The sequence below is a fragment of the Corythoichthys intestinalis genome, chromosome 12 (genome assembly GCF_030265065.1).
Source record: "Corythoichthys intestinalis isolate RoL2023-P3 chromosome 12, ASM3026506v1, whole genome shotgun sequence".
NCBI lineage: Eukaryota > Metazoa > Chordata > Actinopteri > Syngnathiformes > Syngnathidae > Corythoichthys > Corythoichthys intestinalis.
In genome coordinates, this window is record NC_080406.1 from 10,631,020 (window position 1) to 10,656,456 (window position 25,437).

Consider the following 25,437-nt stretch of genomic DNA (forward strand, 5'->3'; position numbering starts at 1 on the left):
ACTTATTGATTGAGCAAAACAATTTCAGGGCTTTTCACTGCTGGCTGGAAAGGGTAATTTTGAGAGTCACAATAACGAGCAATTACAAAAGTCCTGCCTGAACTGCATTTAACTCATTTGCTCCCAAAATCGTATACAGTGCCCTCCATAATTATTGGCACCCCAGAAAAAGATGTGTTTTTTAGCTTCTAATATATTTTTTTAATTCAAATAATATGGGACCTTAATGAAAAAAAGGAAAAAATCCAACCTTAAATACAAGTGCATTCATTCAGTGGGGAAAAATCCCACATAAAGAAAATAATATTTGACATCAAATAATGTGTTTCACAATTATGAGCACCCCTGGTGTTAATACTTTGTACAACCCCCTTTGGCTAACAAAACAAGGTCTGGGGACTGAGATGGCCATGGGAACAGCTTGATTTTGTGTCTGGTGAACCATTTCTGTGTAGATTTGGCCATATGTTTAGGGTCATTGTCTTGCTGAAAGACCCAGTGACGACCCATCTTCAGCTTTCGGGCAGAGGGCAACAGATTTTGATTTAAAATGTCCTGGTATATCAAAGCATTCATGATGCCATGCACCCTAACAAGGTTCCTAGGGCCTTTGGAAGCGAAACAACCCCACAGCATCACTGACCCACCCCCATACTTCACAGTGGGTGTGAGGTGCTTTTCAGCATGCGCATCTTTCGTGGCACGCCAGACCCACTTAGAGTGTTTGTTGCCAAAATGCTCAATCTTGGTCTCATCTGACCAAAGCACACGGTCCCAGTTGAAGCCTGGGAACGGATGTATTTTTGTGTGAGACCAAGATGGAGCTTTTTGGCAACAAACACTCTAAGTGGGTCTGGTGTGCCACGAAAGATGTGCATGCTGAAAAGCACCTCATATCCACTGTGAAGTATGGGGGTGGGTCAGTGATGCTGTGGGGCTGTTTCGCTTCCAAGCCAGGCCCGCTTCCAGGCCCTGGGAACCTTGTTAGGGTGCATGGCATCATGAATGCTTTGAAATACCAGGACATTTTAAATCAAAATCTGTTGCCCTCTGCCCGAAAGCTGAAGACGGGTCGTCACTGGGTCTTTCGGCAAGACAATGACCCTAAGCATATGGCCAAATCTACACAGAAATGGTTCACCAAACACAGAATCAAGCTACTCCCAGGGCCATCTCAGTCGCCAGACCTTGTTTTGATTGCAAAAGGGGGTTGTACAAAGTATTAACACCAGGGGTGCTAATAATTGTGACACACATTATTTGATGTCAAATAATTTTTTCTTTATGTGAGATTTTTCACCCACTGAATGAATGCACTTGTATTGAAGGTTGGATTAAGGTCCCATATTATTTGAATGAAAAAAAATATTAGAAGCTAAAAAACACATCTTTTTCAGGGGTGCCAATAATTATGGAGGGCACTGTAAATACGTTCTATTATTAATTGTTTCAGTGTCCCAAAGGCGTATTTATACGTCTTTTACGTTTTTTTTTTTCACAAGAGACATCTCTAGGTTCTGATGCAACTTAGCTCCAAAGCACAATGCTGAAATTCCATTTTAAAGCAATAAAAGTAGCCACTGGAGGGTAGTAGCGCATCTAGTAAGACCCGCAACCCGACTCAACGGAATGAACGGTCGGGCGGCACAGCTGGGGCACCGGCGGAAGACGACCGAATGGACGTCCAGGATGCCAGGCGGCGGACAACCGAGCAGAACAACCGGGAGGACGCCCGGGATGCCAGGCGCTGGACGACTGAGCAGAACGACCGGGACCACCAGTGCAGCGGACGATGCTGTTGAGTCCGTGCTGCTCGCCGAGCAGAGCCCACGCTGCCGTGCTCGGCCGCTCGCGTCCACCACACCCTCCAGTGTCCGGCGATTCAGCCGGAAACGCGCACGACCACACCAGTTACCCCCCCCCAGTAACACAAGTTCCCTTGGCGAACTCCGCCATGAGGCAGTGGTCACCACAAAAAAAGACAAAAAAAATCCATCTTGATGACACGGGCGGCGATGGGGGAAAAGTTTACCCCAGCTGTCGCAGCCACAACAGCGTCATCTCTCAGTTCAATAGTTTAGTTATGTGTAAATAAATTGTTATTTTGCTATCAAAAGCTCTATTTGTCTAGTTGTTTATGTTATTTTGCAAACCCATTGTAAAACCTATTTTAAATCAATAAAACTGGCCACCTGAGGGCAGTAGCTGTTTGGTAAGAACTAGGACCATCAAAGGAAGTGAAGTAAAGAAAAATAGTCAGGAAACGGAAGTTGGAGGGACCTTGTGTGGAGAACGATGTAAAAAGGCAAACGACACTGGAGGAGTGTTTTGGAAAGAAAACGACACAATCGTCAAAGAAAGATTAAAAAAAATCTATATTGATGAGACAGACGGTGATGAGGGAAAAGTTTACCCCGTCTGCCGAGACAGTCGCGGCCACAACAGAGTCATGTTCCACACGAGTTCTGCGGAGCTCACGTCGCGGTACTCCTGAGCCCGAGGTTGAAACCAACGATGAAGATGATGAAAAAAGTGAGACTGATCTTGACCCGGCCTCATCAGATTACTGGGAGCCATCTCATTCAACTGGGAGCAGCCGAGAGCCTTCCCCGGACCCACCAACACAAGGAGGTAGCTGCTAGCTTAGCTTATCTTAGCTTGAAAAATCGCTGACTTATACAATAGTATATATTTCATATACAGTAATTACATATTTCTATAAATTTCAGAGTGTGAATCCACTCGCAGTGTTGACACAAGTGGTTGTGTCAATAGTTCAGTTCAAAAGTTATGTGTTATGTTCAAGTAAATTGTTATGTGCGCAAACAGTTCAACAGTTTAATTGTTTAGTTATGTGTAAATAAATTGTTACTTTGCAATGAAAAGCTCTATTTGTCTTGTCGTTTATGTTATTTTGTAGAAGGAAAACATTATTCAGATGTTTGGGATGTCACAAAAGCAAAAAATAGCTGTGTTAAAGTCAAAATTATGTTTGAAATGTATGCTTTTACAAAAAGCTCAATTTCTCAGTTTTTTCATCAGAAATTGGAAAATTGCTCAAACTAAGCTATTTTCTTAATACTGATTTCTGAGGAATGGAAAAAGATATGAACTAACTTGTTTTCCTGCTGAAAGAAGAGAGTCTGATCTTTCTTTTGTTGGGTTCCATGTTTATATAGCAATAGAACAGAATTTTCTGTGGGCCTTGCAAAATCAGTTAAAATCCAGTAAAATGGCCGGGAGCGAAGGGGGTTGCACCAGTGAAAATGGCTGGGAGTGAATGAGTTAATTGCATCTAGGTCATTTCAGCACACTTTTTGGACAGACTGCCCAAAATACTAAATGCGATATTACACAGAATGAGCACATAGTATATAAGTGTCGCGAACTTAGGACCAGTCAAAACAAACAAAGTATGCTGGCTTTCCTAAAATTAGTAATACAGGTAGTCCCCGCGTTACGAACCAGTTCCGTTCCAAGTAATGTTGCACCGATCACGATACCAGTATCGGTGGGAGGCCGATCCGGCACTAAAATGTTGGTATCGGTGACACCAACAAATAACGTGCCGATACCATTTACCGGTATTACTTGAAAGCAGCCTTCTTTCTCCTGACACTCACTACACTCTGTGTTGTGTGATCACATGTGATCACTTTGCATGCCAAGCAGCTATTGCTATTGGCCTGCTCTACACCAATGAAAGCGGACCAATAGCCGCTCTTAACCAATGCCGGGGCAGCTTTTTCATATGGAGGAAAACCAAACCAGAAGAAGAAATGTCGGCGGTCTGTTAATATTTCAGCATAGAAACTCAGTCGAGTACAATAGAAATAGTCGTTTATTTAAGCCTGCGAGGCTTTCTTTTTTTTTTTTTTTCTTTACAGTTTTTGTAACTAAGCTAATAGCGGGGGGGGGGGGGGGGGGGGGTGTCATCAATAATCGATTTATAATCGAATCGTAGCCTCTGAATCGTAATCGAAATTGGATCGTTAGGTGCCCAAAAGATTCCAACTCTAATCATTACACACTAAATGTAACTTGTAGCATTTGCATTTAACTTACAGCGAGATGAAATAGGAAGAACTGCAATGATACGAGAGCTTTCAAAGTTAGCTTGTCTTTTAGCACTCTGTGTTTACTATGAGCTCGAGTACTCATGTGATAACATCTGTAGAATTACCTAGAACCTAACAAACTAGTTACACTTAAGTGCCACAAGGGGGCGACTAAGAATTACAATTAAAGACAGGCAATCAGAGGACATGACAGTGCCATAAGATATCATAATATCACTTTCAGACATCACTTCGCTCGATAGATAAGCTTCCAAATTTGCATGTTTTTTCTTCAAATCATATTCTATTATCTCTCTCATGACAGGTTTTAACGGTTAGGTTGATTATATTTTATAATTCAGATGTGTTTGGCTTTTGTTTTATTCTGGTTTCACCCTGATTATAAAAGTTAATGTGGTGTTTTAGTAGAGCTTGGAACGAATTAGGCAATTTACATGTAAAATGCATTTCACCATATGAAAAAAATCATGATACGAAAGCCACAGCGGAACAAATTAATTTCCTATCTTGAGATACCACAGTACATATTTTAGACACCTCATTTTTCATTTTTGTCTTGCATTTCACAGACCAATATACTTTATCCAGAGCCTCATCAAATATAATTGTTTAAATATTAGCCATTAGCCATTTTAGTATGTCAAAATGCCTGTGTGAAAAATGTTGTTAAAATAGTGAACTTAGGGTTAGCTAGGACTTTACTGAATGTAACAGCTAGCACTCAGCACAAATTACGGTATCATAAAATTCCTCTGTCACTCAAAGATGGCCACTTTAGAGTCTTGGAAGCCGATGTATTCACTGCCCAATGACTTAAATGTGATGAACGCAGCAAATTTGAGCAGCGAAGCGATCTTTTTGTGGCACATTAAATGAGATAATGAAAGAAAAGAGCAACAGTAGTCTGCCAGGGAAGGTCAGGTGCAAGGTGAGGCAGAATGATGTTATCAAAATGCCATTTTTCTTTTTACCAAAAGATTCTGTCATACTCATGAGGCTCCAACTGCACAAAAGCAGTAAAAATCCCGATTACTACATGAATAACCCTACTAGTAATTCATGAGAATAAAGATTATATATATATATATATATATATATATATATATTATATATATAAAAAACATAGGTAACACTTTAAAATAACTATCCATTATAGCTACTTAATAGATCATTAGTAAACTGTTAGTACATGATTTTTTGTTGACTTGTTAAGTGTTTAACAGTTTGTTAAGCAGTCATAATGATGATGAATTGTAACTGTATCGCAATCATTTCTACCTACACCTTATAAATTAGTAATATACAGTATTTTCTGCACTATAAGGCAGTGTTTTTCAACCTGTGTGCCGCGGTACACTGGTGTGCCGTGAGAGACCGTCAGGTGTGCCGCGGGAAATTATTAAATTTCACTTAAATAATCATTAGAGGTTTGAAAATTAATTATCCGCAAATAATATTGTACCATTGTGCCATTGAAGAGTGTCTGTGCTGCGAGTAAGTGGCAGAGTAATACTCTTCTACGTCAGCAGGTGGCAGCAGACGGCGAATTGACTGTAAAAAGACAATAGAATTAGACCTGTGCATGACGGATTACAGCGACAGTGACAGTGATGGAGAAGTTTCTAAGAAGGAGAAATGCAAACTCTGAGCAGGGCTCTGGACAAAATGCTGACCCAGACGAAGGCCCTAGTATGCGTGGTGGACAACAGAAGAAAGACAAGATGGTTAGCTCAAGGCTTTACAGTGAAAGCTACCTGTCATTTGGATTCACTTTCACCGGGGATGCAACGGCACCGTCGCCATTATGCCTGGTGTGTGGCGAGAAGCTAGCTAACAGCGGCATGGTGCCCAGCAAGCTTAAACGGCATCTACAAACAAAACACCCGTCCCTTCAAGACAAGCCGGTGGATTACTTTGTACGCTTACTTAAAAACACAGAGAAACAGGCAACTTTTTTGAGGAAAACCACAACGGTAAATGAGAGAGCCCTTAAAGCTAGCTACCGTGAGGCTCTCATTGCAAAGACCTTACCAGCAGACCTGGCTCATGTGTTGGATGATGTTGTGCGTATAGTGAACTTTGTGAAGTCACGACCTTTGAAAAGTCGCATGTTTGCATCTTTGTGTGAGGAAATGGGAGCGGAGCATAAAACGTTATTGCTTCATACGGAGGTCCGATGGTTGTCGCGCGGCAAGGTGCTGGCCCGTGTGTATGAGCTGCGAGAGGAACTTAAACTATTTCTGATAAATGAGAGGCCTGATTGCTCAAAGCTGCTTGCAACTGATGAGTGGTGTGCAAAACTGGCATACCTGGCTGATATATTTCATCATCTGAATGAACTGAACACACGGATGCAAGGCCGGAATGAAAACCTGCTTACAAGCACAGATAAAATGAATGGATTCCGTTTAAAGGTACAGCTCTGGCAACAACATGTGCAGCGTGGCAACCTAGGGATGTTCCCACTCACCGAGAAACGGAGCGATGTCAACACTGCTGCACTGTGCGAGGTGATAGGCACACATTTGAAAACGCTTCAGGAGAAGTTGTCATTTTATTTCCCCTCAGCCTGCACAGAACATCTCGACTGGGTGAGGGACCCATACAGCTCAGCATCAGTTGTTGGAATGGACATGACTTTACAGGAGCAAGAGCAACTCATTGAACTGAAACAAAATCGTGGTTTGAAGCTAAACTTTGCTGATCTTCCTTTGGACAGTTTTTGGTTAACTGCTGCCAAGGAGTTCCCCATTCTGGCCAACAAAGCTGTTTCAACATTGCTCCCATTTTCCACAACATATCTATGTGAGTTGAGCTTTTCAAGCCTGACCGTGATAAAAACTAAAAACAGAGAGAGACTGAGAGCTGTTGAGGAAGAGCTCCGTGTATGTCTTTCTACAGTTCCTGCCAGAATATCATCCTTGTGTTCATCTAAACAGGCCCAGGGGTCACACTGAGTGAGTTTAGAAGCTTTTATTAACTATATTTCTAACTGTGTTCTATAATATGTACTGTGTAAGGCTATAGAGTTTCATTTTGTGTCATTATGGTTGGTGGTGTGCCCCAGAATTTTGTCAATGTAAAAAGTGTGCCGCGGCTCAAAAAGGTTGAAAAACACTGCTATAAGGCACACCTTAAAGCAGGGATTGGGAACCTTTTTGGCTGAGAGAGCCATGAACACCACATATTTTTAAATGTAATTCTGTGAGAGCCATACAATATGTTTAAAACTAAAAATACAAGTAATATGTGCATTTTATGTAATTTCAACACTTTTACAGTACAATAAGTCTCTGAATTCTTTTTAATAACTTTTATAAATGATAATAAATTAAATAACAATTATTAAATAGTATTAAAATAGTTATTTTAATATTTTGTGTCCACAGATAGACCGTTGTACTTACGGTTTTAAACCAGCAGGGGGGAGGCGTTCGCTACGTGGCTTGCATGGGCTATAAATGTTCACATTTTAGACCAATGTGAGGCGGACATTGTAAACTAGTATTTTTTTCTTGTTTGAGGTGAGAAAAATAGTATAATTTGACTGTGTATATTAGCGGATTGCTTTATTTTATGATGATTGTGATGTGTGCTGTGTGTTAATATAGTTCAGAAATATGTTAATCGTTAAGTATTGTAATGTCCATAACTATTTGTGGGCCCTTGAAGAGGCCATCAGACGGCAGAGTAGTGACGTAGCGGGAAGCAAGGAGGAGAGAGCGTACGGCGTGAGAGCGTAGTTAGCATGTTGCGGATGCCCGTTATTTTGTTTATTATTTCTATGGTTGCCACAATAAAGTGGGAAAGTCATCACCGACTCCTCTCCTTCCTATTTCCCCATTCTGGGCTATTACAGTATGTTTATGTGTGACTGCAGATGTGTCCGTAATGGCGAGCGGACGACGAGTGAATGCTAGTAGTGTCAAAAATGCAGAAGTTAAAAGTTTTGTCACAAAAACTAGTATTTGTTTATTGATTATGTAAGAATCCACATTTCAGAGTGAATAAGAAATGAGCCGTGTGTGTGCAGCAATGCGAGAAGGACGTTGTTTTTTTCTTGTTTCAGCTGTACAAGAAAAATGAAAATAAAGCAAAATTAAATGTGTAGCAACAGACTGAAGCATTTAATTTCTGTCTGCACCACGCTACAGATCCATAGCTATGATTTCAACCGACTGCCACACGCATCATCAGACTTCAGACGTTCTCCACTGCCACACCTGTAGTGTCCCGAATGTCACCTGGTCACTAGTTTGCTAATGGAAAACATGTGAGGGCCCTTTACTGGTTGCTATTTTTAACGCTTCCCCTGTGGCTCTTACGCCCGCCAGGTTTCCCCCCAGGTCCTAGAGCCCTTCCCATTACATAACGAAACTGTTTTTTTTTTTTTTAATAGCTAAAGATTTGTCTGCGAGCCAGATGCAGCCATCAAAAGAGCCATATCTGGCTCGCGAGCCATAGGTTCCCGACTCCTGCCTTAAAGCCTTCAATTTTCTCAAAGGCAGACAGTGCGCCTTATATATGGTTGAATTAGGGCTGGGCGATATGGCCTTAAGCACGTATCACGGTAAATTGCAGACTTACCTCGATAACGATAAATGACGAAAAATTCGCCCAAGCGGACTGTTATATAATTTGAAAATCTCAATCAATGCATGAAATACAGATTAACCGTTTGTTGATTTATTTACTAGATTTCAATATAATATGTTTAACAATTGTACATGCAGTCTAAATATTAAGTATATAAAAAGGTATTGTAAACAATATGAATTGAAGTTTGAACATTTATAACAGCTTGTATGGCTTGAACAATGTACATTGTCAAAATCAATATGCCTGTGCAAATATGTCATTGTAACACAAATGACTTACAGCTTAAACAGTACACTTCAAAAAGACAACTTATTGTTAATGGCTGCTGTGACAATTACTCAACACAAGTGTTTACCACAAGATTTCAGGTTTTTTTCCCCCAGTGCATTTTTTAATACATTCAAGCACACATGAACCCCCACACAGACACACACACACACACATTAAAGCTGCATTGATCTAATGACACAGAATTAAGCACATACAGAAAAGTAGCTGGGGCCATTAAACGGTCGTATTATAATTTTCACTGTTGGGTTGTACTTTATGCTGAATGCTTTACCATCACAAAAGCTATCAGAAAAATCACACACAGACATACTAATTTCTAGATGCAGTCCGTGCCCAATCCACTAATTAAGTTCAGCTGTTTCGACAAGGTTAGAGCCGCTATCCGACTCCATTACGTTAATTTGTAGCATTAACCGCTAGCGTTAGCCCAGGGGTGGGCAATTAATTCCACAAAGGGCCGCAGTGGGTGCGGGTTTTTGTTCATACCCATCATGAGGACAGCCTTTCACCAATCTGGTTTCTTACAAGTGTAATCAGTTGATTGCAGTCAGGTGCTCCTTGTTTCCACTGAGACCTCATTGGTTATACTGTGTATGCTGAATCAGTTGGAACAAAGGCCAGGACCCACTGCGGCCCTCGAGGACCGGTTTGCCCACCCCTGCGTTAGCCTGTGGCTTGGGTACCAGTAGAAGGCATTGAAAGCATCCCCTTTGGAAATCATGAGAACAAGGGAGGAGAGCGGGTGAAAGCCCGTCTGGATGCCGCCAAGAGTCTATTTAATGTCGGGTGAAAGTTTGGCGAACCTCCCTTAAGCCACACTCCATCACGTTTGCTTGTAGCGTTAGCCGCTAGCGTTAGCCACTAGCGTTAGCCTGTGGCTTGGCGACCAGTAGAAAGCATTGAAAGCATCCTCTTTGGAAATCGTGAGAACAAGGGAGGACAGCGGGTGAAAGCCCGTCTGGATGCCGCCAAGAGTCTATTTAATGTCGGGTGGATGTTTGGCGAACCTCCCTCAAGCCACACTCCATCACGTTTGCTTATAGCATTAGCCACTAGCGTTAGCCTACTGGACTCTTGTTTGTTTGGTTACCTGATAACCACGTGACTCCATACGTAAGCACACTGTCTGCTTTCTTAAAGGGGAATGAACATAGCTGAACAACACAGAGTCAAAGCGGGATGAAAAGACTATATTTTCTTGTTTTATTAAATTACCGAATTCACCGTCATGGTCAAAATTACGTAGGTCATCGTGAAGAATTTCGGTACCGGTAAATTTTTGGTTTACCGCCCTGCTCTAGGTTGAATATTGGTTAATCATGGCATTACAGTCCCTTACAGTCCCCAATACTAATACTACTACCACTGCGCCTTACAATGCAGTGCACCCTATGTATGAAAGTTTAAAATAGGCCATTCATTGAAGGTGCCCATTATAGTGCAGAAAATACAGTACCAATAACAAGCTATTAGTAACTTACTAACTAATGACTCAGTTGATAGTTTGTTTATGTTTTTGGGACGTTATTTTCAAGTTGCAACTACTCCATAGTAGATATGTGCCGTGGTCTAAAAACGTGAAGGTTTCAAAACTGCAAAAAATTTGTGTCATACAGTATTAACGATTTTTTTGTGTCCCAAAAATGGAAGGAGAAATCCCTTGCTATCAGCTGCAAGGCTCAACCCTACCCCAACGGTTGTTGCCTAGTGTCAGTGAGTCAGCTATGCTACACGATGGGTGGAGGAGGTGAAACTCCTGAACTTTTTCCCCTATCGAAGAAAAAAAAATCGTGGCTGGAGGAGGTGAAACTCCTGAACTTTTTCCCCCATCGAAGAAAGAAAAAAATCTCTGCCATTTGAATAGTTCAGCTACAGAAGTTATAGACGGTTGTGGCTTAGATGAGGAGGGCCAACCGACATGTAAAACTTGTTTGCGGCGGATGGCTGCCAAGGAGGCAATATCTCCAATCTGATTTTGCATTTATGCAAAATTAACAGTTAGTAAACACTAGAGGTGGGACTCTTGGGGCACCTAACGATTCGATTACGATTCAGGGGCTACGATTCAGAAACCAAGACAGATATACTAACAATATACTCTACAACAAATGTCCTAAATAACATGCTAATTAACCCTTTAACACCGAACGTGTCGGCAGCAACGCGTTTACGCATGTCGTATTTGAAGCTTCGTCACGCTGTAATTACATCACCCACGTGCCGCTGGTTGGTCTCATTTGAAAGTGCGGAAGTTGATGTCCACACCAGTTTTTATTTGAAGTCAATCGACCAAGAAAAACGTGAGATAATGTCATTTGAGTTTTGTAGTTTTATTGCACTCATAAATATGCATTAAAACGCTGCATGGACCATGTATCTATCTCCATATTTCCATCATTTCTTGTCCTTTTTCAAAACCGAAAGCAGCACAAAAGACTACGTACCCCACGAGTCGTTGTGATGTCAAGAAGGACGAACCGAATGTGGACATTTTTAATAAATTTCCGAGCGAGGCACCAACTAAGGAAAAGGAGGCATGCGAAGCAAGCAACGGCCGGTGTTGTACCGGTTGGATTGGGCAAGCGACTTTGAAACGTGCAGAATGAATCTAAAACTAAATTTAGTGCAAGCTAATGCATTATTTCATTAACTCAAGGAAGAAGATGAGCCATATTTGTCGTTGTTTTCCTGGGATGAGTCGGCGTCTCAGCGAGTAGAAGTGACAGCAGCGCGCAAATGGCGAAAGAGTAGGCTGTGTGACGTTGTGTGTGACGCAGCTCTGTGACCTGTTCATGCAGAAGCTTTATTGAGTGCGCAAAAAAAAAAAAAAATATTCGGTCATATGCCAGAAAAATTTGAATTGAACTGAACTACTTGTCAATATTTTTGAAAATACTTTTTTTTTCAATGTTATATATATTTTTTCTTCACTATAATCTTTTCAATTTTTATAAAGATGAGTGTTCAAGAAGCTTGATTGCATGTACGTATATACTTTAGATATGGTGATGGGTATAATACCTAACTTCACAAAGAGATATCCTCCAAACCCTTTTTGTGTTAGATGTTTTTTTTTTCCTCACTATTTTGCACTGTATATAACCTGTTTTAACCATAGTATGTGTAAAGGCCAAAACCGCCTCTGACCATACTTGCTGTTTGTGTTGAATTGTCAAACATAAAACTATTCAATCTTATTTTTTTTTATATTGAATGTTTATCCTAACAAGTTGAATACCGTAATTTCCCGAATATAAGGCGCACCCGTGTATAATGCGCACCCCAAATTTACTTGTAAAATTTGGGGAAAATTATTATACCCGTTTATAACGCGCACCCTAATTTTAGCACCAATAAATAGAAGAATACAAGAAAACAGAGCTCGTTTGTACAGATACAGAGATGTCATTTTACTGACTGGTGAAACACAGCACAAGCATAGCACATTGGTAGTTCAAAACATTACCGTAAACTGACAATATTTACGGTAATAATATGATTTGACAACTTCTCCAACTTACCAGAATCTAGGAGAAAACAAAACGGATGTGACTTTTCTTTTAAAGGCTGCTGTATAACTTGCTCGTTTCCTCATGATGAATAAATGTTTCTTCCATGGATTGATACGGTAAAACTACTGAACTATTGTTATTTGGGTTTGAGTTTCCCGAGGGACGGATATAGTTGACGGACACAGGAAGTGTGTGTCCTTACATTTGTTATGCTCCGAATTGTGGAGCTGCAATAAACGTCGACTCAAATGAGTTCAAGAAACTAAATTCTGTGCTTTATGAAGAGTGAAAAAAGCAGAATTTAACACAGACGAAATCATTCGGCCGATTAGTGTGAAGTATTACCGAAACAAAATGGTGACGTCACGTACCGTAATGGTCGGCAACGGGTCGCCGCATACGTTTCTTCAACACAACGTGGCCGTGTCAATGAAAAAAAATCGGTTTATATATATATGTAATACATATATATTTCTGTCTCCATCCATGTACCCGTTTATAATGCGCACCATGAGTTTACAAGTTGATTTTGGGGAAAAAAAGTGCGTGTTATATTCGGGAAATTACGGTAAATATTATCAAGCTTCAAAACGGTTGGTCGAGCATGTTTGGTTGTCAATGGGACATCAACATTACAAATTTTGAAAAAATATTTTGGTTTTTTTTTTTGTCTTTTTGGGTCCAAAATGTGGATTATAATTGCTCAGTAAAGAAAACAACAGTTTGGACATGAAGTTCAAAGTGCCCTTAAAAAAGGGACCCAACTTGGCCATTGAGAACAATTTTTTCTTTGAAATATAAAGGCAACATCAAATGCATGCAAATTCGGCCAAAATAGGCTTAGGTGTTAAAGGGTTAATAAAAGTAGTATAATAATTGATCGAATTGTGTATTATTTCATTTTATTATTAAACTTTTCTTGGTGTAACATTACTATGTAAACATGAATGTGATACTTTAAAGGGCAGAACAAAGTCATACGTGTTTTGATAAATGCAAGCTGACATTAAATACATTAGGTAAAGGAATGGGGTGAAGCCCATGTGGGACGTGATAAGAACCTGAAAAAATCCTGTCAGCTTGACATCAAACACACATACATAGATACGGAACATACTACAGAAGAATACATAATGTAAATAGACTTTGTGCCGAAATTTCAACTCAAAAAATCAAAGGAGATACTGTAAATAGTTTGGTGATGGTGATATACACTAATTGAAATCACTGAAGCAAACCTCGTGCAGGTTGAGCGTGTAAGGTGGCGGGTCCCAGGCCACCAAGGTTACATTCTTGTAAAGAGAACTGGTCTTGAACTCTGGACTTGCCACAATCTGTAGAAAAGATGGGACAGTTATATTTGCAATTAAATTCTTTAAAAATTTAGACAAAGTAATTTTTGGGATTTTTTCCCCCCGCATTCTATCTGTCATAGTTGAGCTATACCTATGATGAAAATCACAGGCCTCTCTCATTTTTTTAAGAGGGAGACCTTGCACAATAGGTGGTTGACTAAATACTGTATATACCAGCGGTCTCAAACCGACTCCACAAAGGGCCGCAGTGGGTCCTGGTTTTTGTTCCAACAGATCCAGCACAAACAGTTCAACCAATGAGGTTTCTACTAACATAAGCAGCACCTGATTGCAATCAACTGATTACACTTGTAAGAAACCAGATTGGTGAAAAGGTATTTGTCTCGTTTGGTTGGAATGAAATCCAGTACCCCCTGCGGCCCTTTGAGGACCGGTTTGAGACCACTGGTATATACAGTGGTATGAAAAAGTATCTGAGCCTTTTGGAATTACTCACATTTCTGCACAAAATCACCATCAAATGTGATCTGATCTTTGTCAAAACCACACAGATGAAAATAAAGTGTCTGCTTTAACTAAAACCACCCAAGCATTTATAGGTTTTCATATTTTAATGAGGATAGTATGCGAACAATGACAGAAGGGGGGAAAATAAGTAAGTGAACCATCTCATTTAATATTTTGTGCCCCCCCCCCTTTGGCAGCAAAACTTCAACCAGACGCTTCCTGTAGCAGCAGATCAGTCTGGCACATCAATCAGGACTGATCCTGGCCCATTCTTCTCAACAAAACTGCTGTAGTTCAGTCAGATTCCTGGGATGTCTGGCATGAATCGCTGTCTTTAGGTCATGCCACAGTATCTCAATGGGGTTCAAGTGGTTGAAGTCTGGACTTAGTCTTGGCGTACAACTTGTTCTTCTGAAACCTTTCTGAAGTTGATTTACTTCTGTGTTTTGGATTATTGTCTTTTTGCAGCATCCATCCTCTTTTTAGCTTCAACTGTCTGATAGATGGCCTCAGGTCTTCCATAAATGATTGCAAATTGTCCAGGCCCTGAGGTAGCAAAACAGCCCCAAATCATGATGCTCCCTCAACCATGCTTCACGGTGGGGATGAGGTTGTGGTGGTCGTAGCCCACACTCCCCTCTACTGGCTTTTATTGCTGGCTGGGTGTGGCAGACATGGGAGTGCACCTGCAGCTCATCGCAATCAACACTGCTTTTAAGGAGCGGCCTGGGCAACAAGCAGGTGCCAGATGATTCTGCCAATCACCAGTGGCACATCGGCCAACTACCCCTGTAGTTTTTGACAATTGCTCATAGATCTCTTGACTAATCTTGTTCTTTGCCATCAGCACAGCCACCCATCAAGCCCTCGCAGCCACAGCCTGAGCCACAGCCGCAGCCAAAGCCATAGTTCAATAAAAACCCTTCATTCCACTTCCGTTTCCTGGTCGCACTTTGGTCCACCTCAACTTTGCCAACTTTGCCGCGACAGAGGTGTTGATGTTGGTGAGCTGTTCCATTTTTTCTCCACACATGACGATGTGTGTTACTCCCAAACAATTCAACTGGAGCAGTCTGTGGCGCGTCCAACTGCCTTTTTGCGAGCATTAAACGAGCAACAATGTTTTTTTCAGACAGCGGTGGCTTCCTCCGTGGAGTCATTCATCATTTCTGTAAGTCTTTAGCAGACACTCTAGTGTTCATTTTTACCTCTGAGTATTCTGCGCTGAACTGGGAGAGAAGCAGCAGTGCCAAACTCTCTCCCTTTGTAGAAAACCTCTCTGTCGATTGATGAACATCCAGACTTTTAGAGATGGTTTTGTGTAAGATGTGCTTTAATGCTTTTGCACACTAACAGTATTTAAACCAATTATGTGTGTTTGAAACTAGGTGTTATGATTATGTTTTCTCATGTAACAGTCTATTCGCTTGTGCTTTAGTGCTTACACAATGAAAAGAGTCATAATGTTTCTGTTTTCAGTTGACGTCACCATAATGTTTCTGTTTTCAGTAGACGTCACCATAATGTTTCTTTTTTCAGTAGACGTCACCATAATGTTTCATTCTGGTTGCTGTTCTCAATAAAAGACGCGGTCCCCAGGTTGGAGGCAGAGAAGCTTGTTGTGAGCCACCCGCTCCGCATCAACCTTCCTCCTGACGGCCGTCAGCGTAAAACCTTATCTCCGTCTCCTGTCTGATCCTTGTCTTCGTTCTCCTCTAGGTCTTTATTATTTTGCTAGATACAAGTAAGTTTAGACCTAACATTTTGTATCCTTTCCGAGCTTTTATACAAATCAAAAATCTTTGATCATAGGTGTTCAGACAGCTCTTTTGACCGAGCCATTATGCACATCAGACAATGCTTCTCATCAAGACAATTCTTACCAGGTGTGTGTTTTACAGTGGGCAGAGTAGCTTTAAACCACTCATCTGTGATTGGGCACACACCTGAATTAAATTGTTTGGTAAAAATTGGTCATAACTAGGGCTGTCAAAATAATCGCGTTAACGGGCGGTAATTAATTTTTTTAAATGAATCACGTTAAAATATTTGACGCAATTAACGCACATGCCCCGCTCAAACAGATTAAAATGACAGCACAGTGCCATGGCCACTTGTTACTTGTGTTTTGTCGCCTTCTGCTGGCGCTTGAGTGCGACTGATTTTATGGGTTTAAGCAACATGAGTATTGTGTAATTATTGACATCAACAATGGCGAGCGACTAGTTTATTTTTTGATTGAAAATATTACAAAATTTATTAAAACGAAAACATTAAGAGGGGTTATAATATAAAATTTCTATAACTTGTACTAACATTTATCTTTTAGGAACTACAAGTCTTTCTATCCATGGATCGCTTTAACAGAACATTAATGTTAATGCCATTTTGTTGATTTATTGTTATAATAAACAAATACAGTACTTATGTACAGTATGTTGAACGTATATATCCGTCGTGTCTCATATCTTTCCATTCCAACAATAATTTACAGAAAAATATGGCATATTTTATAGATGGTTTGAATTGCGATTAATTACGATTCATTCATTTTTAAGCTGTGATTAACTCGATTCAAAATTTTAATCGTTTGAGAGCCCGAGTCAAAACTCGTTCAGTCTCCTTAGGCAGAGGGTTCACTTACTTATTTTCCCCTATTCTGTCATTGTTTGCATGCTATCCTCATTAAAATATGAAAACCTATGAATATTTGGGTGGTTTTAGTTAAAGCAGACACTGTATTTTCATCTGTGTGATTTTGACAAAAATCAGATCACATTTGATGGTGATTTTATGAAGAAATGTGAGAAATTCCAAAAGGTTCAGATACTTTTTCATCGTACAGTATAATAGCTATATAAACAAAACAGAAGAATGGTCTCCAGTCAAATGTTCAGAAACAAAAAAAATAAATGCCTTTACAATGAACTATTAAAATCACAAGAAAAAGTTGTCATTTTATCTGAATGTACTGTATTTGCAAAATGAAGACAAATGTGTGCCCATACACTGCATCTTAGCTAGTCAGCTGGGATAAGCTCCGACAACCCTAAGGCCCAAATGAGAATGAGCGGATTGCGTCATAACTTTGGTCCCAGATGTAAAAGATAGTACACATACTCATATCTGGAGGCAACGCCATATTTTTTTTCATGTCCTGACATTTTTAACCATATGGTGTCCATTCACATGAATAATTAATGATGTGTCCCTTTTCAGGACAGCAGCGTGTTCCTGTGCATCAGCACCTGTCAACCTAACAATTATTATTCATGTTCTCACCCTTGAATTGATGAGGCGTATGGTGGTCTTCTTGCCCACGTCTTTCTCGTAGCCCTTGGTGGGCGCCGCGTTGAACCTCACCACAGCGTCATGAGCGTCTGAAATAACAAACGTTGGCTATCATATTAAGTGACAAACTGCTGCAATTGCCTTTTTTTGGCAGTGGAAAAAGGTTTATTTGATTCAGATATTGATCCGTTTCATGTCAGAAAATGTAGATAATTGATTTGTTTTTTCAAAGCAAAGCAGCATACATGTATACAGAAAATAAAAAAACAGGCACAAATTCTTTATAGTCAGTGTGAAATGACTAATATTACAGCTGAGCTAGGTCACTTAGTACAGTTGTTATTTTGCTTTATGACTATTATGTATTATGACAGGATAAATTATTTATGTCAAACTATTTAATACTTCCCCATTATACTTAATTTGCTTATTACTAGGAGTGTGACAATGTATCAAAAAGATGATATATCTCGATACTTTGTAGCCCAATTTGATGCGAAGCTTCATTGCTTCACGAAGCTTCATTTGGCCATCATCGCAAACTTGGACGAGAGAGTCAACCTCTGCTGCCATCTGCTGGGCTTCATTGTTTTATTCTTTATTCTTTATTCAAGGATCCCCATTTGTCTCTACCAAAGTAGCGACTATTCTTCCTGGGGTCCATTCACAGTAATTTTACAATATATACAAAACAATTAATAGCATAAAGCAGGTTTACATTTCTACAGTGTGGAAAAAAATAAAACAACTACATATATTTACAATGGCTGAATAAGCATCACTTCCTTACAAATTATAGATTTTTTAAGACTTGTTTTAAAAGAAATGTGATTGCTTGTTGTAAGCATTTCAGCAGGCAGTAAATTCCAGCATGAAACAGCTCGATAAATAAATGTTCTTTTAAGTGCATTTGTTTTTGGCAGTGGCAAAATAAACATGGCACTCGAAGCATGTCTCGTGTTAAAGCCATGTCTGTTATAGGTGGTCTGAAGTTTAGAGAACAGGCTAAAAGGTTTGTGTGAGATCCAGATTTTGTGCAAAGAAAGCACAGTACAATATGTCAATCTGTCCTTGACTTTCATCCATGACAGTCTTTGATGCATTGAAAAAATATTTGTACGAAAAGGACAGTTTAGAGCTAATCTAGCAGCCCGATTCTGAGCTATCTGGATTTTGTCAAGGTCTTTCTTGGCAGCACTGGACCACACAATGGGACAGTAGTCTAGGTGACATAAAACTAAAGATTGTAGTACAAGTTCTCTTGTTTCTATTGGCATAAAGTGGACATTACGCCTTATTAAAGAAATATTCCTACCCATTTTGGTCACAATATTATTTATATGAGTCGTCCATGACATAGTTTGATCTAAAATGACCCCCAAGAGTTTAATCTCTGACACTTCTAATGATTGGTTAAGCAGAGAAAGAGTTAGCTCTGGGGCTTCTCTCATTGTATATTTAGATCCCAGCACCATACACTTTGTTTTTAGCACATTTAGTTTCAACCTGTTCTCCACAACCCACTCATAGACAGACATAAGCTCCTGTTGTAGCATGCTATTGACTTGATCTAAGCTAGGGCCAGAGACATGTATTGTTGTATCGTCGGCATAAATAGTCATACAGGCACTTCGGAACACATATGACATATCATTTACAAAAATGCTGTAAAGAAGAGGACCGAGGCAACTGCCTTGTGGATCTCCACACATCAGGGTTACAGTATCTGAGAGGGAACCATGGTAAGTAACACATTCTGTTCTGTCAACCAAATAACTACTTAAGAAGTTTTTGGCAGAGTTTTTAAATCCATAGGCTAATAATTTACCTAGTAGAAGCTCATGATCAACTAGATCAAATGCTGCGCTAAAGTCCAGAAACACAGTTCCCACCAATTTTTTATTATCAATCTGCCGCAGCCAGTCATCAGTTAGAACTGTGAGTGCTGTACTGGCTGAGTAGCCTTCTTTATATGCATGCTGGGCATCACGATGCAGTTGATTAACCTCAAAATAATTCTGAATCTATTTACACATAACCATCTCCATCAGTTTACCCAGGACTGGTAGGATGCTTATCGGTCGGCTGTTTTGCCCAGTCAGTGGCTCTCTTGAATTTTTAGCCAAAGGAACAACTTTTTATATTTTCCACTGATCTGGATAAATACCTGCATCAAAACAATAAATGCTTCAAGAAGCTTCATTAGGCCATCACTGCACCCGTGGACGAGACGGTCAACTTCTGCTGCCACACTGTTGTCGTCCAACATGCCTCCTAGCATGCATTGCAGTGCTAAAGATGTAAATAACAACCACATGTTCCGTGCTAATTATTTTTTCAGTTCCTGTTCCAGTTGTTTCATTAATTGCAAGTTATGGTATTTGGTAACACTTCATTTGACAGTAGACAGCTATGAGACTGTCACAAGACCATTTTATTTTTATGACATGACACTGCAGTATGAATGAATGCTTATGACGGATGTCATTTCGTGTAATCCGGCAAATAATCTGACTTTTGAACGCATGTAAAAGAGTTGAGCTAGTAGGGATGGGAATTGATACGATTTTTACGATTCTGATTCCATTATCGATATTGCTTAACGATTCGATTCTTTATCGATTCTCTTATCGATTCTAATTGGGGGGAAAAAGAACTAACATTTTGATTGCCATCGAGTTTGTGTTATCAGAAGTCGCAACCTTACAAACTCACGAGGTCAAAAGAGGCCCAAAGCCTCAATGTTACCTGTGGCAATAAGTGACAAATACACAAGAATGTGTAACATTTTACTGAAACATTTTTCCTAATAGAAATAAAAAATATTGGTATATATTGGCATATAGGTCGTTGTTCTGCCTTTGGCAATATGGGTTAAGCAGGGGTCCCCAAACTTCTTCCTGTTAGGGCAGTGCTTCTCAATTATTTTCTGTTACGCCCCCCCCAAGGAAGACGTAAATGTTTCGCGCCCCCCCCAACTCTCTGCCGCCACTGTAAATAGTATCATTCGTCTATATTACTATTATAAGTACGCCTCAGCCTAACATTGTGTCCTTTTTTTTATATTAAAGAAAAAAAGTAACATAGATCTACTTATAATAAAGTATAACTTTTTTAACATTGTGTTGCTTGTAACAGAAAAGACTTAATGCGCATCAATTTGCCTGAAGTTAAAAAAAAAAAAAAAAAAGTCACATCCAAACTGTAAAAATACACTCAAGGTACATTTTTGACCATTTGATACTGAAAAATAAAATGTAATAAAATCAGTAAATAATAACAAATTCAAATTGATTAGAAACATTTACTCTTCAGGACAACATGCCAAAAAATTTGACCGAAAAAAAACAAAACTGAATAGAAGGGGGGAAAAAGGTCTCTGGACAGAAGGAAAGTTTTTATTTTCGCTGATTCACCACAGTGCTCACTGGTTTACTGATATAACACTGACAAAGCGGGACGATTGTGACAATTGGCAATATTCGGCACATTTTCGCTGAAAAACAATCAAGCGGCTTGTCAATGAGATTGAGGTCTAATGTCTTTAAGTGGCGTCTTAACTGATTTGGCTTCTCCGCTATAATCATTTTTAGACTCAGTAAACAGTGGTCTTTCCTCATTTCCCACTATATTAAAAGTCAAAGGCAAACGGCCCGAAAAAAGCGCATTCTCGGCGGCCGAGGGAGAACCGTAGGTGAGGGCGGTGGTCGTGACGATCCCAAGCCGAAAACGGCACTTCTCGGCCGGACACGTGAGAAAGACAGTGGGTCGCTGCGTGAGTCCAGCTCTGCATGAGTCTCTTCCGTGTGCTCTTGCTTACTTCAAAAATACTGCACGCACTTTGAAAATGAGAGCGCCACTGCCACCCACGGAGTGGATGTGCAAATACACTTTATTCTAGTACGGCAAAAAAAAAAAAAAAAAAGCATGTTCCCCGAGGTCACTCGCGCCCCCCCTGGCATCGCTCTACGCCCCCCTGGGGGGGCGCGCCCCACCATTTGAGAAGTACTGTGTTAGGGCCACATAACTTTTACCCTCTCTGATGAGGGGCCAGGGTCAGTTTGTAACAGAGAAGGTGTGACGATTTGCAGGAGTACCTAAATGTAAAAATTTATTGTTTTTCAGAAAGCCACAATCATATAACCCTTTCTGGATTCTTCATGGAACAAAAGTAAATAAAATAAAGATAATAATATAATAATAACACTATTAATTAAATAGATAACCAAATAAGCCTCTCTGGGTTCTTCACAGTAAAAAGCTAGGAAATAAATAACACTATTGGGAAAAAAAATGTTCAGGGGGCCGGACCAAATGTGGATGCGGGCCATGTCTGGCCCGCAGCCCATAGTTTGGGGACCCCTGTGTTAAAGTGTATTATTTACATTGTATTGAAATGCCTGCCTTTTAGTTTTTATGGCGCTTTCACCCTCAAGTGGGGGCGCCCTTGCGCTTCCTAACGCGAAAAGAATGCGCTCACGTGAAGAAGAGCGCGCTTACACACGAAGAAGTGCCGCATCCAAGCGAGTGAGAGAGGGAAACATTGCTACGAGCCTACGTTCTTTGTTAATGTTTGTAAACTATCTAGAGGCAACACCTGTATGTATCATCTTTTGTGTTGTTGTTGTTGTGTGTTTCCACTCGCGATCGGACACTTGTTTTGCAGTGGTTTGATGCTACAATGGCTACAATGCTCGTGCTAAACCATCCTAGCCTTTCATTTTCACCCTCTTTCCTGGTGAAGTGTAGCCAAACTTTAGAGCGGGTGGTTCTTGGCGCTGTGCTAGTTTGATGCGTCTGGACAAAAACACACCTCACGACGCAATACGCGTCTTTAGGAATTGTTAAAGGGATCGTTAAGGCTTTTTCATTGTGATGTCGAGGCCTCGAAACACTAGGAACCGGTTTTGAATTGGAATCGGATTTCGATTCCAATCCCCATGAGCTAGACATAAATGGAGTTAGTATGACGCCGCTGTCGAATAAAGTTTTACCTATTTACCTAAATCAGTGGTTCTTAACCAGAAGTAGTTTTTCAGAGTTCCACATTTTGGCAAGGACATTTTTGTCAAAGAATAAGCTGCTTCAAAAATATATAGATATTTTCAAAAAGAAAAATCACTTCAATCAAAAAAAATTTTTTTTCAATCATAGGAAAAGTTTTTGAATGCGACAAAATATTTGAGATAGAAAAATTTGCATTTGAAGACTTAACTTTTCATTGAAAAAGTTTTCTTTGATTGAAACAATCTGTGTTTGGGCCATATTATCGGTAGGACATTTGTGTATAAAACATTCAATCCCCAAAAATGATGCTTCAATCAAAAAAATATATATATATTTTCAATCAAAGAAAAAAAAACATTTGAAAAATAAAACTCCCCTATTATATATATATATATATATATATATATATATATATATATATATATATATATATATATATATATATATATATATATATATATATGTATATATTATAAATTATATACAAAGCAAATGACAGTCTAAGGTGCTACTCATATGATCTGTTTGAAATATAATTTTGACCCATTATAAAAAAAAAAATATATATATATATATATATATATATATTATATATATATATATATATATATGTTAGGGCTGTCAAAAGTATCGCGTTAACGGGTGGTAATTAATTTTTTTAAATTAATCACGTTAAAATATTTGACGCAATTAACGCACATGTCCCGCTCGGACAGATTTAAATGACAGTAGAGTGAAATGCCCACTTGTTAATTGTGTTTTATGGAGTTTTGCCGCCCTCTGCTGGCACTTGGGTGCGACTGATTTTATAGGCTTCGGCACCCATGAGCATTGTGTAAGTAATTATTGACATCAACAATGGCGGGCTGCTAGTTTATTTTTTGATTGAAAATTTTACAAATTTTATTAAAACGAAAATATTAAGAGGGGTTTTAATATAAAATTTCTATAACTTGTACTAATATTTATCTTTTAAGAACTATAAGTCTTTCTATCCATGGATCGCTTTAACAGAATGTTAATAATGTTAATGCCATCTTGTTGATTTATTGTTATAATAAACAAATACAGTCCTTATGTACTGTATGTTGAATGTATATATCCATCTTGTGTCTTATCTTTCCATTCCAACAATTTATTTTACAGAATATAAATATAATTTACAGAAGAATATGGCATATTTTATAGATGGCTTGAATTGCGATTAATTACGATTAATTAATTTTTAAGCTGTAATTAACCTCGATTAAAAATTTTAATCGTTTGACAGCCCTAATATATATATATATATATTAGAGCTGTCCCGACTAGTCGACATAGTCGACGTCATCGATGACGTAAATCCGTCGACGAGCACAACATCCCGTCGACGGTTAATGAAGGGTTAAAAAAATATATGCGTGGAAAGTTAGAATGTCGGATGCTCTGTTTGCAAGCGGGGAAAGCGGCACAAAGCCAAAAAAAGCGCACCAGAGTGTCCAAAACATTGACTTATTTCAAAGAAACAAAGGAGAGTACACTCTTCTGTCCTGTCTGTTCAGTGCCAAGCTTGGCTGCGCGTCGGCCGTGAATAAACAACTCAAGCGCCTTCACGCAGTTTGAATTTTTTTTTTTCCTTCATTTTTTGTACACCAGAGGGTGCTGTCGCCTTACTAAATAATAATGTTTCATTGACAATGGGCCTATAAGTGCTATTAGTATTGTTCTTAATGCTAATTGAAAGGTGTATTTCATGTTATGGTTTATTTTAATGTATAGAAAATTATATAAGGTTAAAAGGTCATAAATATATACAGTATATACAGTCATTGCACTCAAGGGAGAGATTGTCAATGATAAGGTAATAAGGTAAAGGCAATTCATATAGGCAATTCATTGATATATAAATAAGGTTTAAAAGGAAAAAGGTGAAAAGTTTTTGTTAATTTCTAATTGTGTTGCTTTATTTGTGTGCACCGTAGCTCTTACAGTGTGTTTACATCAAGGATGGAATAAAAGTTGTAAACCATCAGTTTAAGAGACCATCTTATCAATCGGGATGCTACACTAGTTAATTCGATCAGCATTTGAACTCATTGTTTATTTGTGATTTATTATTGTTATTTACGTGTTTATTTGTACTTTAATAAATAATGTGAGTGTTCCAGTATGTTTTTTGTGAATTGATAAGCGACAACAAAAATTTCATTGCTAAATTAGTAAAAAAAAAATTTTTTTTTTTAAATAAAAAATTATTAGATTAGTCGACTAATCGTAAAAATAGTCGGCTGACTAATCGGGAGAAAATTAGTCGTTTGGGACAGCCCTAATATATATATATATATATATATATATATATATATATATATATATATATATATATATATATATATATATATATTAGGGCTGTCCATCTCTAAAATATGCCATATTTTTCTGTAAATTATTGTTGGAATGGAAAGATAAGACACATGACGGATATATACATACAACATACTGTACATAAGTACTGTATTATTTTATTGTAACAAATCCACAAATGGCATTAACATTCTTTCTGTTAAAGTGATCCACAGATAGAAAGACTTGTAGTTCTTAAACGATAAATGTTATAGTTACAAGTATAGTAATTTTATATTAAAACCCCTCTTCATGGTTTCGTTTTAATAAAATTTGTAAAATTTTCAATCAAAAGTAGAGTTAATATATAATAAGTAAAATATAATAAAAATAACAATAATAAAAATAGAGTGACCAAAGTCTAAGTTTTACGTGCATTTTGCATAGCTATTTTGATATGGAATGCCAGTTCCATATGTTGAATGTACAGTGGGGAGAACAAGTATTTGATATCAA

General features: G+C 38.9%; 1 protein-coding gene across 1 annotated transcript in view; it reads right to left on the minus strand.

The window, feature by feature from the left end:
- Nucleotides 1-25,437, minus strand: part of st6gal2a (ST6 beta-galactosamide alpha-2,6-sialyltranferase 2a) — a 138,437-nt gene that overhangs the window by 38,914 nt on the left and 74,086 nt on the right. Inside the window, exons 4-5 of the mRNA XM_057851664.1 lie at nucleotides 17,587-17,684; nucleotides 13,720-13,815 (exon numbers count right to left, since the gene is read on the minus strand). Coding sequence (XP_057707647.1) covers nucleotides 13,720-13,815; nucleotides 17,587-17,684 — 194 coding nt within the window. The remainder of the gene's footprint in view (nucleotides 1-13,719; nucleotides 13,816-17,586; nucleotides 17,685-25,437) is intronic.